The sequence below is a fragment of the Dermacentor albipictus genome, unplaced genomic scaffold (assembly GCF_038994185.2).
Source record: "Dermacentor albipictus isolate Rhodes 1998 colony unplaced genomic scaffold, USDA_Dalb.pri_finalv2 scaffold_13, whole genome shotgun sequence".
Classification (NCBI taxonomy): Eukaryota; Metazoa; Arthropoda; class Arachnida; order Ixodida; family Ixodidae; genus Dermacentor; species Dermacentor albipictus.
The window spans coordinates 390314-407509 of NW_027225567.1; the positions used below are offsets into that span (position 1 = coordinate 390314).

The following is a 17196-nucleotide window of genomic DNA, read 5'->3' on the forward strand; positions in this document are numbered from 1 at the left end:
TCTGATAATCTCAGCTCTAAAACCCAAGTACAAAATATTACCAAAAAAGCAATGAACAGTTTATACTTCCTTAAGCGCACCTTGCGCTTTGCGACTTCAGATACCAAGTTACTCGCATATAAAGTCCTTATCCGTCCAATCTTAGAATATGCAAACGTCGTCTGGTTTCCATATATGCAAAAAGATGTACACATGCTCGAATCAGTTGAACGAAAAGCTGTTCGTTTTATCTACCATAGATACCGGCGCACTGATTCTCCCACAGAGCTGCTTTCCTACGCAAGCCTAGACACCTTATCAAGCCGCGTCACGCTCCATAGACTCAAGTTTCTTTATCAATTAATTCATAACGCATTTAACATGGATCCTGCTATATACATTAGTTTTAATCATTCTAGAGAAACACGTCACAAGCATGACTTTACGATTAATGAATACTCTTGTGCTAACAACACATATTACTTTTCCTTGTTCCCTCGAGCCATAAGAGAATGGAACAGCCTAGACAAATCTATAACTGCGCAGGATTGCTTGGAAAAGTTCGCTGAGCTCGCGGCCTCGTCAATCTTGTCAACAATCCAGACCTGATGTTCATGTTAAGACTGTATTGATTTTGTGTTGTTGCCTACTCGGTGTGTAACTGGCGTAATACGGTATTGTACTGTATACTGTTTGTAGTGTTGCCCGCTTGATGTGTAACTGGCGTATTACGTACTGCACTGTATACTGCATTCCTGTATCTTGCTGATAAATCCACTCCTGTAACAGTCCCAGTGGGACTAACAGTATGTTAAATAAATAAAAAAAATGTTTAGTGTGAACGGAGCCTAAAGACTTGTGCTGGTTGACGGTCACTATATAGAATGTTTACGGACCATCTATGAACATACAATTGAAGTGCAGTGGCCAATTGTTGACGGGATGTTATAGGGTGTATAAAGACAAATGTGAATAGGCGATTGGTAAGAAGTCGACGACGTCTACAAGCATTCTTCTATTGGAAGAATGTTAATATGGTGTATAAGGAAAGCTTGTTAATAGGGGATTGGTAGAAAGGTAACAGAAAATATATGAACATTTTTCTTTTGAAAGAATGTTAATATGGTATATAAAGAAAGTTTGTTAATAGGGGATTGGTAGGAATTTAACAGAAAATATATGAACATTTCTCTTTTGAAAGAATGTTACTAGGGTGTATAAAGACAAATGTTCATAGGAAATTGGCAGGAAGTTTAAAGACATCCTATGAACATGTTTCTATTGGGAGTTGGTGGCCCATTGTTTCTAGGATGTTACTAGAGAGTTGGTAGGATGTATAAAGACATTTGGTAGAATTTTAATTGACTGTTGGTAGGTTCTATTACCAAAGTCTATAGACTGTCTAAAAAATGTTGGTAGAAATTTTTCTAAGGGTGGTCCTGCTCTTCTTCCTCTGATGGGGCGGTAGGTTGTGGGGCGCTCTCGTTGGGCACCGGCGCCGTGCTCTCGCGCTCGGCTTCTGGGCCTCGAGGCAAGGTAGGCTGGCCCGCAGGTGTCCCCAGCAGCACTGGCGTAAATCTGCAAGCACAAAGGTGTGAGATGTGACTGCCGTTTCACCGAGACTGTCGGATGATTCCGCTATTGCTAGCTACCTGCGCGAAGTGCAACCGAGAGCCCATTGCTGCGGGCACAGTCGCGAGCGACTCTGCCAGTAAAGACAGAAGAGAGCCACGTTTAAACGTTTCAACACGCCGTGTGAAGAAGGCGCGAGGGTCTCCATAACGATGGCTAGTCACCATCAGTGCACCTCATTTCGGAGAAACATTATACTAAACGCAGCGCACAATTCTCGCACGCCCATACGGCCATCAAAGTAGGCACGTAACTGATCTCAATCACGCCCCTAGACTGCAGTATATCGGAAAATAATCGCTGTATATATATCCCGCAACGGTAGCAGTTAACGCCCGACAGCTCCGCTGCTAATCGCTTGCACTTAATGATGCGCCATAGGTCCTTTACTCGATTCTGGTGTGCTTTGCAATGTTCAAGGCAGTAACCACGCTCAGCAAGTTTATGTATATATAGGTTTATACTGGGGTGCTATGCAGGATGCGCCGAGTTTCTCGTTCAGAGGAGTTTTACCCGATTATGCTCGATGGCACACAGTGAACGGAGATAGCATGGAAGGCGCAAAAACAGTAGGCAATATATATATATATATATATATATATATATATATATATATATATATATATATATATATTCATTTGTACATTTCCATCATCATCTTCCCTGTTCTGCTTCTTCGCGCGTGAGCTGCGAGCGTATCCTTTCTTGGAATAAACAGCGCTTGACAAAAGATCCGTCCTGGTATTATAAAGTGGTGGAGGTACGTCAAGACCCCGACGTCCTCTCGCGTTCCCGTCCTCCCTGGAGCTCCGTTCCGGTCGCCGCCTGCACCCAGCTACCCCTACAACAATGGACACTTCCAACCCCAGCCCTTCCGGCGGCTCTAACCCTACCACACAGACGACCCCGCCTGCGGCGCCCTCTTGGACTGTGACGAGCCCTCAGCGCGATCCCCGTCTTTGCGGGACTCCGCGGTGATGACGCTGACGATTGGATCAACCACTACGACCGCGTGATTTCTTGCAACAAGTGGAACGACACCCAGAAATTGAGGCACGTCGCCTTCTACTTGACCGGTGTTGCAAAGACGTGGTATTTCAACCACGAATCCGACATCGCGGATTGGTCCACGTTTACCTCCAAGCTGCGGCTAATCTTCGCTTCCTCCTCTGGTCGTGCAGAAGTCGCCAAACAGAAGCTGGGAACGCGCCGCCAACTTCCCCAAGAGTCTTACACCTCATACATAGAGGCAGTCTTGGCTCTGTGCCGCCGTGCGAATCCTGGCATGACGGAAGCCGAGCGCGTTCGCCACATCTTAAAAGGCATTGGGCCTGTCGCGTTCAACGCCTTAATCGTGCAAAATCCGGCTTCTGTTCAAGACATCACTTCAACGTGTCAACGCCTCGACGAGCTGCAGTCTATTCGTCTTCCACATGACAGCAGCGATCCTCAAGTTCCCCATTCTCCAGATCTACGTGCTCTTATCGGCACCATCATCCGCGAAGAGCTTCAACTACAAGCCCTAAAGCGTCCACCTGCTGCCTGCGCCCCAACCCCCACCTTCGACTTGCGCGAGGTCGTAAAGCAGGAGTTGACAGCGATGACTGCACCCACGACGCATCTTGGTCCCGTAGCGCGCTCCACACCGACCTACGCGGATGTTGTTTCACTACCCACCCCTACCGTGACTTACGTGCCTACTGGCGTTTCCTATGACTATTTGGCTTTGATGGGAACCAGAGCACTTGCTGCGCCATCGTACCCTCAGTGGCGTCCACCTCGTCCAGTTTGTTTTTACTGTGGTATACGCGGCCATGTATCTCGCTTCTGCCGCCGTCGCCAGCAGGATGAAAGACGAGGCTATGCTGAGCACGAAAGAAACCGCACTCGCCGATCCGACGACTACTATCCCGGATCGTACTCGTTTCCTCAACAGCGTTCTCCGTCTCCTCCAGCTGCTCCCAATCTGCCTCATAGTTCCCGTTCGGCCAGACGTCGTTCTCCATCGCCTTACCGGCGCTCTACATCACCGCTTCGCCCCACTTCCCATTTTGTCGACCAGCACTCGGAAAACTAATGTTGCAGTTTTTGGAGGGGAAACTGCTTTTTATCGGTCTTCAAAAATTCCTCCTGTCCGCCCGGCCAACTTGCTTTCTGTGACTGTCGAAGGTGTTCCCGCGTCAGCTCTCACCGATACCGGTGCCGCCGTTTCTGTTCTTCGGAGTGATCTGTGTTCCCGGCTCCGTAAAGTAAAAACGCCTTATCTTGGACCTATTTTGCGTGGTGCTAATAATGCATTCTTTCACCCCGACGGACAGTGTACTGCTCGTGTTCTCATCGACGGCATACGCCACCACATCGCGTTTATCATCCTTCCAACGTGTATCCATGAACTTATACTGGGTTGGGACTTCCTACATTCTGCTTCAGCCGTCATTTTATGTAGAGAGGAAGTTGTCCACATCACGGATACAGAGCTTGAACCTGTTGCGGACTCTTCACTTTCATGCGTGAACTTGGCCATCGCTGCAGACTACGTTCTGCGTCCTGGTCACGAACACGTTGTAGCCGTAACTTCCAGTCAGATCGCCAACGCAGACGCCCTAGTCGCCCCTTCTTCCCGCTGCACTTCTCGCGGAATTCTCATTGCCACCTGTCTCGTCCGATTTTCACGCGGCCGCGCCCTTCTGTCTGCTTGCAACACGAACCCAGATCCTGTGATGCTGCCCAAAGGGATGACTGTGCAACCATCGCCGACACTCAACCTATCTCTATAGTCACGCTTTGCCCTTCTTTATCGCCAGCACCAACCTCAGGTTTCGATGATTCTTTCCCTCGTCCAGCCGTTCTTGGTTCTGACCTAACAGCCGCGCAGTCCGAAGCCTCAATGGTGGTCTTGGCAAAACACAAAGCCTGTTTCGATAGCTGTTCCCCTGTGTTGAGCCAAACTCCTGCGGCTACACACCGCATCGAAACCGATGGTTCCGCTATAATACGACGACGCCCCTATCGTGTATCGCCGTCTGAACGAAAGGTCATTTAACAACAGGTTGCTGACATGCTTGCGCGGAAGATAATACGACCTTCATCTAGCCCATGGGCTTCTCCCGTGGTCCTGGTAAAGAAAAAAAGATGGCTCCGTTCACTTTTTCGTGGATTATCGAGCGCTCAATAACATCACACGCAAGGACGTATATCCAATACCTCGAATTGACGAGGCTTTGGACACACTACAAGGGGCGGAGTATTTCTCCAGCCTTGATCTTCGATCAGGATATTGGCAAATTCCGATGAACCAGACTGACAAAGAAAAGACCGCATTCGCTACACCGGATGTCTTTTATGAATTTAACGTGATGCCTTTTGGCCTCTGTAATGCTCCTTCCACATTTGAGCGCATGATAGACAACGTACTTCGCGGTCTAAAATGGAAGACATGCCTCTGTTATCTGGACGATATTGTCATCTTTTCGTCTGACTTCAGCCAACATCTTCATCGATTAGACGAAGTTCTCAAGTGCCTTGCGAATGCTGGTCTCCAGATCAATGCAAAAAATGCAAATTTGCAAGCAAGACGATCAAAGTATTGGGTCACGTCGTCTCAAAAGATGGCATCCAGCCTGACCCCGAAAAGATTAGTGCCGTTCTCGTTTCCTCGCCCCCAGCAACAGAAAGGTCTACGTAGTTTCCTCGGCTTGGCATCATATTTTCGTAGATTTATATGCAACTTCGCAGCAATAGCAGCTCCTCTACACAAGCTACTGGTTACCGGTGCCTCTTTCACGTGGACTAGCGACTGCGACTCGGCTTGTCAAGCTCTTAAGCTTCATCTTACTTTCGGACCAGTGCTTCGCCACTTCGATAATCGAGCCCCCACCATACTCCATACTGACGCAAGCGCACAAGGTATTGGCGCAGTACTTCTGCAACGTAATACAGCATCTAAAGAGCAAATCATAGCATATGCCAGCCGAACACTTTCTCCAGCTGAGCGGAGCTACACCATTACAGAGCAAGAGTGCCTGGCTATAGTTTCGTCGATTCAGAAATTTCGCCCATACCTTTACGGCCGCCACTTCACCGTCGTCACCGACCATAATGCTCTGTGTTGGCTGTCATCAATGAACAAACAACATGTCAGGACGCTTAGGACGCTGGATACTCCGCTTGCAGGAATATGACTTCACTATAACGTACAAGTCTGGAAAACGCCATCATGATGCAGACGCAATATTTCGCTGCCCACTCTCACTCTCTCCCGGTAACGCACCGTCGTCTTCCCCACCACGTCGTTCCGATGCTACGCCTGCCTCACACCAACTCTCGATAACGCCCGTGGACCAAGTTACGCTTTCATCATGCTCTGATTTCATCTCGCTTCAGCGGGCCGACTCCTACTGTCGAGCTCTCATGGATCGCCTTAGTGGGTTCGCCGAACCACCCAACAGCCGCTTGCGACGCCAACTTCGACAATTCCGCCTTCAAGGTGGCGTGCTACACCGCTACGTTTACCACCCAACAGGTCACCAGTGGGTCCCAGTTCTACCTCGCTGCCTTGCTTGCGGGTATTAGAGGCACTTCACAACGACGTGTCGGCTGGCCAATTAGGCTTCCACAAGACTTACGACCGCATAAAGACCCGCTGCTTCTGGCCTGGCCTATCCATAACGGTGGCCAAATACATTACCTCTTGTGCGTCATGTCAGCACCGCAAACGCTCGACATCCCCTCCTGCCGGTTTACTACAACCTCTCCTTTGCCCGAACACACCTTTTGAATTTGTTGGCATTGATTTATATGGCCTCGTGCCGTTGACACCCTCCGGTCACCGTTGGATTGTCAATTCGGTCGACCATTTAACAAGATATGCCGCGACTGCCCCTCTGCGATCCGGCACCGCTTCTGAGGTCGCCGACGTTTTCTAGCGCGCCATCGTCTGGCGCCACGGGGCTCCTCGCGTTCTTCTCAGTGACCGTGGCAAGGCGTTCATTTCACAAGTTCTCGAGGAAGTTCTTCGGGCCACTAATACCGTCCACAAATCTACTTCTGCTTATCATCCGCAAACCAATGGCCTTACTGAGCGCTTCCACCGTACGCTGTCTGACATGATTTCCATGTACATCCGTCCTGACCACACTGACTGGGATAAAATTCGTCCTTTTGTGACATTCGCATATAATACTGCTATTTAAAGGACTACCGGCTGCAGCCCTTTCTTCCTTGTGTATGGACGATCTCCTTCCACCATATTCGACAGAGAACTCTTTTTCGCATCTTCTTCGCCTAACGCGTCGCTTCCAGAAGATTTTGCTGCCCGAGTTGCACATTGCCGTCAAATCGCCCGGCAAAGCACAGAAGCTACCCAAGCTGAACGTAAGCGTTACTTCGACAACAAAGGCCATGACCTACGTTTTCACCCTGGAGACCAAGTCCTGCTTTGGACTCCAGTCCGCACCCCAGGCCTCTGTTTGAAGTTCCTTCCACGCTACATTGGCCCATACACCGTTGTGCAGCAAACATCTGCAGTGAACTATCTCGTCCGCCCAGTACACTCCGTCACTGACCGGCGCCGCCGGCCGGAATGCCGAAATTCTTCACGTCTCGCGGATGAAGCCCTTCACTCCCCGTTTAGCTAATCTCTAATCTGCGGCCAGGCTGGCCGCTTCCATGACGGGGGGAAGTTAGTGTAAGCACTATTAACGTACTTCGTCGTTTTCATTTGTACAGAGCCATCATCATCTTCCCTGTTCTTCTGCTTCTTCGCGCGTGAGCTGGGAGCGTATCCTTTCTTGGAATAAACAGCGCTTGACAACTTGATATATATATATATATATATATATATATATATATATATATAGTAAAAGCTCGTTAATTCGAACCGCAAGGGGAAGCCGCTTCAGTTCGAACTAACGAAAGTGAAGGAGAGCAACACTACACTGCGATTTGGAAGCAGTAGGGCATGTCAGAAATTTGGCGTGTCAGAAAGTGATAGCCTGTGCGCGGGCACACGCCATCTTCAAGTCGAAGCTCTGGGTGCGACTGTGCCACACCACCGAAGTCCACCGAAATGAACGTTAGCCGAGGCTTAACACCATCACAATGAATCGCGACGGCCGATACCTCCTAAGCTGAAAACAAAGGTGCACAACCGATGAAAACTGCCGAGACAAAGACGCTGAACATGTGAAGGTGGCGAAGGTCCTGATTCGTTGGTTCTTGATTGCAAGCGCAGCTGCGACGTACTTGATTCGCTGTGTTTTGGTGCTTGCTGTGCCATCTCCGCACAACATTAGCAGCTGTACAAGATTTTCAAAGCCTCCGAGATTCGCAACGGGCAAGAAGTCTCGGAGGTTACGTAGAACGGAGAGGCGGCAGCCGCCGCTGCCTTCTGGCTGACGCCTCGTCGGTTAGATTATTTTCCGATTTTGCCTTCTCTCGCCGTTCTCTCCGTTTCGGAGGCAATACAGCGTTGTGTGTAGGCAGCAGGCGCGTTTCTCTGGCCGTGTGCCAGGCGAGCGTAGTTCGAATTATCCGTGAGGGAACCTTCTCGCGTTCGAATTAACGGACTTTTTTCTACGTAGACTTCTGTGGAGCTTGGCCGGACCAAATCGTACAGTTCGAATTATCCATAAATTCGAATTATTGAAGTTCGAATTAACGAGCTTTCACGGTATATATATATATATATATATATATATATATATATATAGAGAGAGAGAGAGAGAGAGAGAGAGAGAGAGAAAGCCGCGTGTCAGAACATGAGCGCTCTCTGCGCGGCGCACTGCTTCCACGTTTCACGCACGTACAGAGGTCCGCGCAATGAAACGCGCCAGCGCCGCGTATTGTTATCAGAGGATTTTCGCAACGTAGCAATACCGTGACTGTCCCGCTGTCTGTCTGCGCACTTGCCGTGAGCCGCTTGTCGCACCTTTCTCGGGCGCGTCAAAGGCATGCCTCCTGTTTCGGGCATTGTCGTTCTATCCTCCGTCGAATGGAAACAGCGCACATGCGGCGCATTCTTGCACCTACACTTTCCCTCATTGAAATACGTTAAAATACAACAAATAAAATTATATTTCCTTGCTTAAAACATCTGTTTTTCGTTTTTATTGCTATCAATTTCTGATGACAAGCGGATATCATCGTAATCATTTATGAGACCCTTAAATGCCTCAGAGCGGCATTACGTGAGGGGGGGGGGGGCACATCAGTCAGAACAGCAGAAAGTATGATCAGCGCGAAGCGAATAGACAATTCGCGTAGAGGTGATCTCACAGAAAACGTATGTGCACAGAACGCTTGAAAAGTGACATACTTATAGCCTAAACGCTTAAAAGTATACAATAATGATAAACATACATATATGTTACATATACATATATAAAAAGGTACAGATGCATGGGCTGAGTAATAATGTGCTAAGCAAATCAAGTTTGCTATTAGTTGTTTGAATTTTAGCTTGTCGCGCACTGGCAACGATCGATTCGGGTAAGTGAATGTTCCATTCCTCAATGGCTGGAGGAAGAAATGATTTGGTAAATGCGGTGGTTCTGCCAAAATGTCGTACGCTCATAAAGTTGAATGGGTGGCGTGAATAGAGGGCGGGAGGTAGTAGTAAGGAGCCATGCAAGTTAGGAGAGCAGTAATGTAATTTAAGAAATAAGCACAGTCGAGATAGCTTGCGTCTGACGTCTAGAGATTGCAGTTCAAGCGACTCCCTAATACCATTGATGCTCGAATGGTAGTTGTAGTTAGTCGTTATCACACGAGCAGCATGATTTTTCACGGATTCCAGTAGCCTAACTAGGTAGCTTTGATGAGGGCTCCGAATGGATAATGCGTATTGAAGTTTAGTGCGAACGAAGGCTACGTATGCTACTTGGCGAACTGAGGGCGGGCACACGTTCTTCCAATATAACCAATTTTCTTCCATGCATTAGACACAAGTTGCGTAACGTGTTAGGACCACGTTACGTTGCTACATATCAGGCTGCCAAGATACTTTCATTTGTCTACATGTATTCGGTTCGTTGAATTTATTGAGTAGATATATTCCGAGTAAGACTGCTTGTGAAGTACCCGCATAACTTTACATTTAGAAGCATTAGTCTGCATCATCCAGTGCAAGCACCAGTTTTCTATCAAGCAGAGATCGTTTTACAGCAGTTCGTGGTCATCAGGGGTGGTTATGCGGCGGTACAGGACATAGTCGTGAGAGAATAGTCTAATAGATGATGAAATTCCCGATGGCGACTCATTCACATAAATTAAATATAGCAAAGGGCCAAACGCTGATGCCTAAGGGACTCCAAAATTTACAGAAGTCATGGCGGAGTGAGATGACCACCGATGACTGTGAATTTTAAATAATCGGATAAAAAGGATTCAATCCATGATAGAGTTAAGGTGTCAAGATTGAGATGATGATGCAACAACTTTTAATGAAAACGGCAGGTGTCAGAGGAGTTTATCTTCCCTCCCTCAGATGGGGGCTATGAGCCCTTATGTCCTACCGGCATCTTCGGCTTGCCTGATGACTTGTAGCTGGACCCCGCTCTCTGAGCTGAGCAGCGTGGTTTCCCACCGGTCCGCGTTCGCATATGTGTTGTTTGGCCCCTGCACTATGTTGACTGTGCTGGGGCAAACACAAAATCTGGGCGTTCCCCAGCATAGTCAAGAATGAGATAACAGAATTTACTTACTAGGCGTTTGTGTGTCACGCGGTCAAATGCCTTTCAGAAATCTATGTGTATGAGGTCAGTTTGAAACGAGGAGTCCAACTTTAATTGCTGGTCAGTGATGAATTCGAAAAACTGAGTCTCGCAAGACAAACCAGGTCGGATGCCATGTTGATTCTTAAAGAAGAAATGATTACTTTCAAGGTGAGCGGCAACGTGTGGGTAAATATTGTGCCCGATAATTTTGCAGGCAGTGCATGTAAGCGAAAAATGGCGGTAATTTGACGGATTACAACGTTCACCGATTTGAATACTGGTGCTACCTTGGCTATCTTCCAGTCGTCGGGTAGCGTGCCTTCCGAAAGTGACTGAGCAAATATAATGCACAATATGTGGCTTGTTATAACACCAGTGAATTTTAGAATTTTTGCAGTGATGTTATGAGGTCCCGGGGCGCTTGATATATTTTAGATGGTTAATAACTCTCAAGATTCCCTCAGCGGTCATTGTAATAGGTGGAATCTGGGGAAAGGTATCTCCAGGTAAAAAAAAGAGTATTGTTGGTTGGTTCTTAAGTAAAAACTGAGGAAAAATAGGAGTTCATTAGGTCAGAACGTTGCTGAAGCGGTAGTCGTGAGCCATCAGGGTTTGCCATGGAATGCCATGCGATGAATTCTTTAGGTTTATGATATTACAAAACTTTTTAGGCTTATCTCGGATAACCTTGAGTAAATTCCGCTTGCAAATACTTTCTTATAGCTTTTTCCCGCATACTGGCGTCTTCTCTAAGGAAAGTGAAGTGTCGATTCCATTTTATTGTGGAAGTGTCCTTTTTTTGCTAAGTGGAAAAGGGGTCCTTTTCTTTTTCGAAAGCTGTACAAGATTATTAGTGTACCAAGGATGACCGGTGCCACAGTGAACAGACACAAGGGGGACGTATTCATCGATTCATGTTAATATCTTCTGTCTATACAATGACCAGTTTCCTTAAAGACTTCCTCTCTAAGCGCTTGTGGAGAAGGAATTAGAAAACTTTTTTTAGTTCAGAATTGATTGCCTGGAAGTTGGCTTTGTTATAGCCTCGTATAAGCTTCTTTTGGGGTCGATGCTTGGCACTTGGAGTCAAAAGATTAAATAATAAGGTACGGTGGTCAGTGAGGCCATCTATACACGTGGGTGGCTGAATAAGATTGGGTTGTGATGCGAGAACAAGATCTAGGATATTGGTTCCGCGAGCCGGAGCGTTAATAATTTTGGTCAGACTGAAGAGAAGAGATAGTTCAGTGAAATCTTTAGATAGTCCTGAAGGTGTTGTCAGGTTAACCCAAACTATATCGGGAAGACTGAAGTCGCCCCAAAGAAAGAAATCAGCGAAAGGAAACCGGCTGTTTAAATCATTTAACAGAGAGTGCAGTTCACGAAGAAAAGCATGGTCGCAGTCAAGTGGTCGGTAAGCAGTGATGAATAAATTATTTCCTGACAGTATCGGCACATTAATAGAAAGTACTTCATAACTGACTGGTGGCAGCGACGGCGCAGCAAGCACTGCCTCACGTATTTTTCTCTGAATGTGCAGTTATCTTGGCCAGCTTCCTATCAACCTTCGCATCGCACGTGGAAATCAAGCACTCGGATCCGTGGACGACAGCTTTCTACAAGCCCAACAGGTGCCGTCGGCTTCGTTGAGCACCGCTCATAACAAGCAGGACCATCACCGAGGCTTCACCGGTGGCAGCGACGGCGCAGCAAGCACTGCCTCACGTAGTTTACTCTGAATGTGCAGGTTAGTTGTGTTAAATTTTGCCTAATTTTTGTGTGTGACCTGTTCGCTGTCGCTGCTGCCACAGTAACTTTTTTTTCCCTTTGTGCTCTTGTGTGTAAATCTGTTTGGTTAGTGCTTTGTTGCGAACCCAAAATGCCGACAAATTCAGAGCTTGCCAAAGGAATTGAAGGAATTCAGGCTCAAGTGGAAATTGAATGCAGCCAATTCACTGACGACATTCTCAGTTAAAGGTGCAGTCCACTGCGCTTGATGCTGTTGAACTAAACAAGCAGGTTGAAAACCTGGAAGCAAGTATCGTTGTCTTAAATAATACCGTTGAAAAAATGCGGGATGAAAAACTCAAGCTTACAGCTGACAACAAAAAGCTCATCTCAGAGAACAAAGCACTGTCTGAAAGATTGGCTGAGATGGAACAATACTCTAGAATGAACAATGTTGAGGTCAGGGGCGTCCCCTGCACCCAAGGGGAAGACTGCATCGCAGTCATGCAAACCATTGGCATTAAAATTGGGTGCCCAGTAATGGCTGCTGACATCGATGCCGTTCATCGGGTCCCTACAAAAGTGCAAGACAAGAAAAACATCGTGGCTAGATTCTGTTCTCGCACAAAGAAGGATGAATTTGTCAGCAAGGTACATAAGGCTAAGCTTCACCTAAATTACACAGGGGTGAGAGCTTTTGTTGACAGTGTGGTCTACGTCAATGAGCACTTGACGCCACAAAATAAAGCGCTCTTTTCAAAGGCGCTGGCTTTGAAAAAACAACACAAATGGCAATTTCTCTGGATCAGCAACTGCCCAATCAAGGCTAGAAAAGCCGAGAAAACCAGAGTGTACCGCATTGCTGATGATTCAGACCTAGTGGTCATTAACTAATCGGCATAAAGTTTGTGCCTGCCTCAACCCCTTATCTTCCATCATGGCGTCATATTACACAACGAGCGAGTTAAATTACTTCCTTCAGAATAGTAATCGCTCTCTTATTCATTTCAATGCGCGCAGCTTCCGTAAATATCTCCATGACTTCCAGAATCTGCTTTCAACACATTCTTTCACGTTTTCAATCATTGCAGTCTCAGAGACTTGGCTTAGCGAAGATGATAAAAACTTGTACTGTTTCCCTTCTTGTAAATCAGAGTATACACGCACAGACAGTCCAGCAACTACGGCGGTGTGGCTGTCTATATCGCGTCTGGAATTCCGTACAAAAGAAGACTCGACCTCACGTTAAATATTCAAAACTGCGAATCAGTATGGTTGGAATTCGATCCTAACTTTCTTAACACCGATGATAGAAACTTCATCTTTGGTTGCGTTTATCGTTCACCTTCCTCTTCAATTCCAGACTTTTTTATTTCTCTCTAAAAAATAAGCGCAAAGTTATCCGCTGAGACAAAAAATGTCATATTATGGGTGATCTGAACATCAATTTAATGGAGTCATCCCCGAGCTCTGTCAATTATTCGTCTTGTTTCCAGAGTTTTGGTTACGAATGTCTTATTAATATCCCTACTCGTTCAGTTCGTGGGGGTTCCAACACTCTAATCGATCATGCATTGCCTAATCTTTTGAATCCACCTGATGCAGGAGTACTTGAAAGTGACATTACTGACCATTTTCCCCCTTTTCTGCGCACTACATCTGCCCATTGTTCCTATTCAAATTCTTACACCAAACTTGTTTTTGATAAAAAATTGTTCTCAGCAGCAGTACCTCACACTGACTGGTCTTTCGCTCTTGACACAAATGATCCGCAGGTAGCCTTGTCGCGATTTATAACAAAGTTGATATCATACTATCATACCTACTCTCAGATAAGTAAATGCAGAAAGAAAGTGGCTTCGCCTCGAAATCCATGGGTCACCGATAGTTTGCTGAAGGCCATGCGTACACAAGAAAACCTGTATAATAAAAAACTAAAAGGCAACCATTCAATTCAAACTTACATGCGCGGTACAAGAAATTTTGCAACACACTTTCTTCACGGCTAAAAAAAGCTAAAACCAAATATTACGAAGAGAAAATACTTAGATGTGATTCTGACGTACAAAAAATGGCAAATAGTGAACTCCTTTTTGAATAGGAAACAAGGAGCGGATAGCTTAACTAAAATATCCCACGATGGTAATACTGTAAGGAGGTTTATTGGACGACTCCAACAAACAGGCGGTAGCTCGGAACAGTAGGTCGGGAGAACAAGATGGTGGTGTTCGAGCACCGATCTCGTGCCCTCCGCTCTTGAAGATGATGGGGATGTCATTATCGTCCTTTCTTCATTACAATTGCCCCCTTCAAGAAAGGTGGAGCCATCCTGGCGATCTAAGAGGTGGGGACAAGAGGGTCGAAGTACGGCTTGAGGCGGTCTACGTGAACAACATCACGTCCACGTCGACGACGGTCGCCGTACAGCGTAAGAGGTTCAATTGCGTAGTTTACGGGCGAAGTACGCTCGACGACGCGGTAGGGACCATGATAATTCGGGAGTAGTTTGGACGACAAGCCAGGGGCGCAGGGTGGTACAAGCAGCCACACAAGTGCTTAAGGAGCGAATGTTGCGGCAGGAGAATGGTCATCATCGCGAGCGTTTTTCTGGCGTTGTTGGTCGGTTGTAGTAAAGCGCTTGGCTAGTTGTCGGCAATCTTCAGCGTAACGGGCGGCTTCGACAAGGGCGTGCACTCTGAGGCATCTGGTGCGTATGGCAGCAACGTGTCGATTGTGTGCGTCGGCTGGCGACCGTACAGAAAGAAGAAGGGGGAATACCCGGTTGTGACTTGCGTAGCGGTGCTGTACGTGTATGTCGCAAATGGAAGAACCAGGTCCCAGTTTGACTGATCAGATGCAACATGTGTCGCAAGCATGTCGCCCAGTGTCCGATTAAACCGCTCAGTGAGACCGTTCGTCTGAGAGTGGTAGGCAGTACACGTCCGATGTACAATGTTGCACTGGTCGAGAAGTGCTTGGATTACATCGGAGAGAGAGAGAGAGAAAATTTATTTGGTTCCTTCAAGGAATGAGCGTCTCGAGGTCTCCGTTGTCTTCTTGGGCGTCGGGGACTTGGAGCCTCTTCCGGCAAGGGTGGGCCCCTATTCCAGGGCTCCACTGAGCCTAGCTACCTCACTAGCGTGCTGCACTAAGGCCCTTTGGGCCGTGAGCTCGCAGCTGGCAAGCCGAATCTCCCATTGCTCCGTACTTGGGTTATTGTGTTGGTGGAATGATTGTGTTTACATTCCCATGTGACCTGATATAGTGTGGGTGTGGCCCCGCACCATGGGCAGGTGTCTCCGTATTGTATTGGGTACATTTTGTTTAGGATGTATAAATTTGGGAAGGAGTTTGTCTGAAATCTGCGCCAACTCGTTGCTTCCTCCTTCGTTAGAGCTTTATGTGGTGGGGGATGTTTGGCTCTCGTCCCTGTGTATAAGTTTAAGATTTCTGTGTATCCTCATTCACAAGCGTGTGGGTGATACTCCGGGGCGTGCGACTGCTCTGCTCGGAACGTGGTCTCACAAGCTAGGCTGTCTGCCCTTTCGTTACCCTCTATGCCTGCGTGGGCCGGAATCCAGATTAACTTGTGCGTAACGTTCCTCTCGGCGAAGTTGGCTCCGCCGAGAATTCTGAGGGCGGCTTTGCTAATCCTGCCCCTCGTGTAATTTATGCACGCTTCCTTCGAGTCTTTTAAGATGTTTAGATGCCTGCCTGTACTATATCCTTCTACTGCCGCCAGCGCCACGGCAATTTCTTCGGCCTCCGCGGTGCCGGCTGCCTTTGCCGTCACACTTGTGAGCAGATTTCCGTCGCCGTCCACCACCACTGTCGTGGCCATGCGCTTCCCTTCTCGCGGGTACGTGGCAGCATCCATGTATACCGTGTTGTCTAGTAGCGCTAGTGTCTTTTCCACGTATTCGGCTCGCGCCTGCCTTTTGCTCTCGCGCAGGTTGGGGTCCATGTTCTTAGGTACAGGCCTAACGCTTATTGTTTTTCTTAAGCAGTCGGGCACGTCTGCGTTTCTATCTACGTGTCCGCTCGTGTCCCGTCCCAGCCTAGTCAGGAGCGCTCTCCCTGCAGGGGTGCTTTTGAGTCTGGCTTCTTGCGTTTCGAGCAGGGCTTGTGCCAGTTCGCTGAAAGTATTGCTGATGCCCAGTTGGAGCAGTTTCTCGTTTGACGCGTTTTTTGGCAGATGGAGAGCCGTCTTGTATGCTTTCCTGAGTATCGTGTCCGCCTGTTCCCTCTCTCCTTTGGTCATCGCGTGGTACGGTAGCGAGTAGATGACTCGGCTGACGACCAGGCTGCTGACGAGTTTGAGTGTGTCTTCCTCTTTCATGCCGTATCTTTTTTGGGAGACCCTGTTGATCAACCGGCCCACCTGCTCCGTCAATTTGCTCAGCAGGCTGATGATGTGGCTGCATATTCTGCTGCCCTGTAGCCACATGCCCAGGATTCTGATCACGTTTTTTTCCGGGATGTTTTGACCGTCAAGTGTTACTTCCAGTGTTTCTTGGGTGGGGTGTCTACCTACTCTCCGTAGTTCGGATTTTTCTGTGGAGCACACCAGTCCCCTCTCTCTGGTGTACTTTTCGACACAGCGTGAAGCCTCTTGTAGCTTCTCTTGTTTTTCTCCCAGTGAACCTTGCGTGACCCAAACCGTGACGTCGTCCGCGTGCATCGCGTGTTGGATGCCCTGGATCTCACCGAGTCGTTTTGCCAGACCAGTCATCGCCACATTAAATAGCACGGGCGATATTACGGAGCCTTGGGGTGTGCCTTTACACAGTGTGGAGAAGGTGTCGCTTCTCAACTCCCCCAGCCCTACCGTTGCCGTTCTGTCGGTTAGGAAGTCTTTGACGTAGTCGTGTACTTTGCTTCCGCAGTTAGTGTTGTTGAGGCCCTCCATTATGGCCGCGTGGCTGATCTTGTCGAAGGCGCCTTTGATGTCGAGCGCCATCACAACGTTTTCACCCGCCTTGGGCATTGTGTCGAGTACCTCCTCTTTGAGTTGTAGAAGGACGTCCTGCGTCGATAGATTGGCCCTGAAGCCATACATGAAGTCAGGGTACCACCTCCCGTTCTCCAGGTGCTGCTGCATCCTTCTGGTGACTATTCTCTCATATAGTTTTCCCAGGCACGA

The 17196-nt window shown here is 47.8% G+C and overlaps 1 protein-coding gene across 1 annotated transcript in view; it reads right to left on the minus strand.

Annotated features, from left to right (window-relative positions):
- Positions 1–1338: 1338 nt before the first annotated feature.
- The window catches only part of LOC139051640 (uncharacterized), a 335738-nt gene continuing 319880 nt past the window's right edge, over positions 1339–17196 (minus strand). The window contains exon 5 of the mRNA XM_070528585.1: positions 1339–1557. Within this exon, the coding sequence (XP_070384686.1) occupies positions 1407–1557 (151 nt within the window). The 3' untranslated portion in view covers positions 1339–1406. The remainder of the gene's footprint in view (positions 1558–17196) is intronic.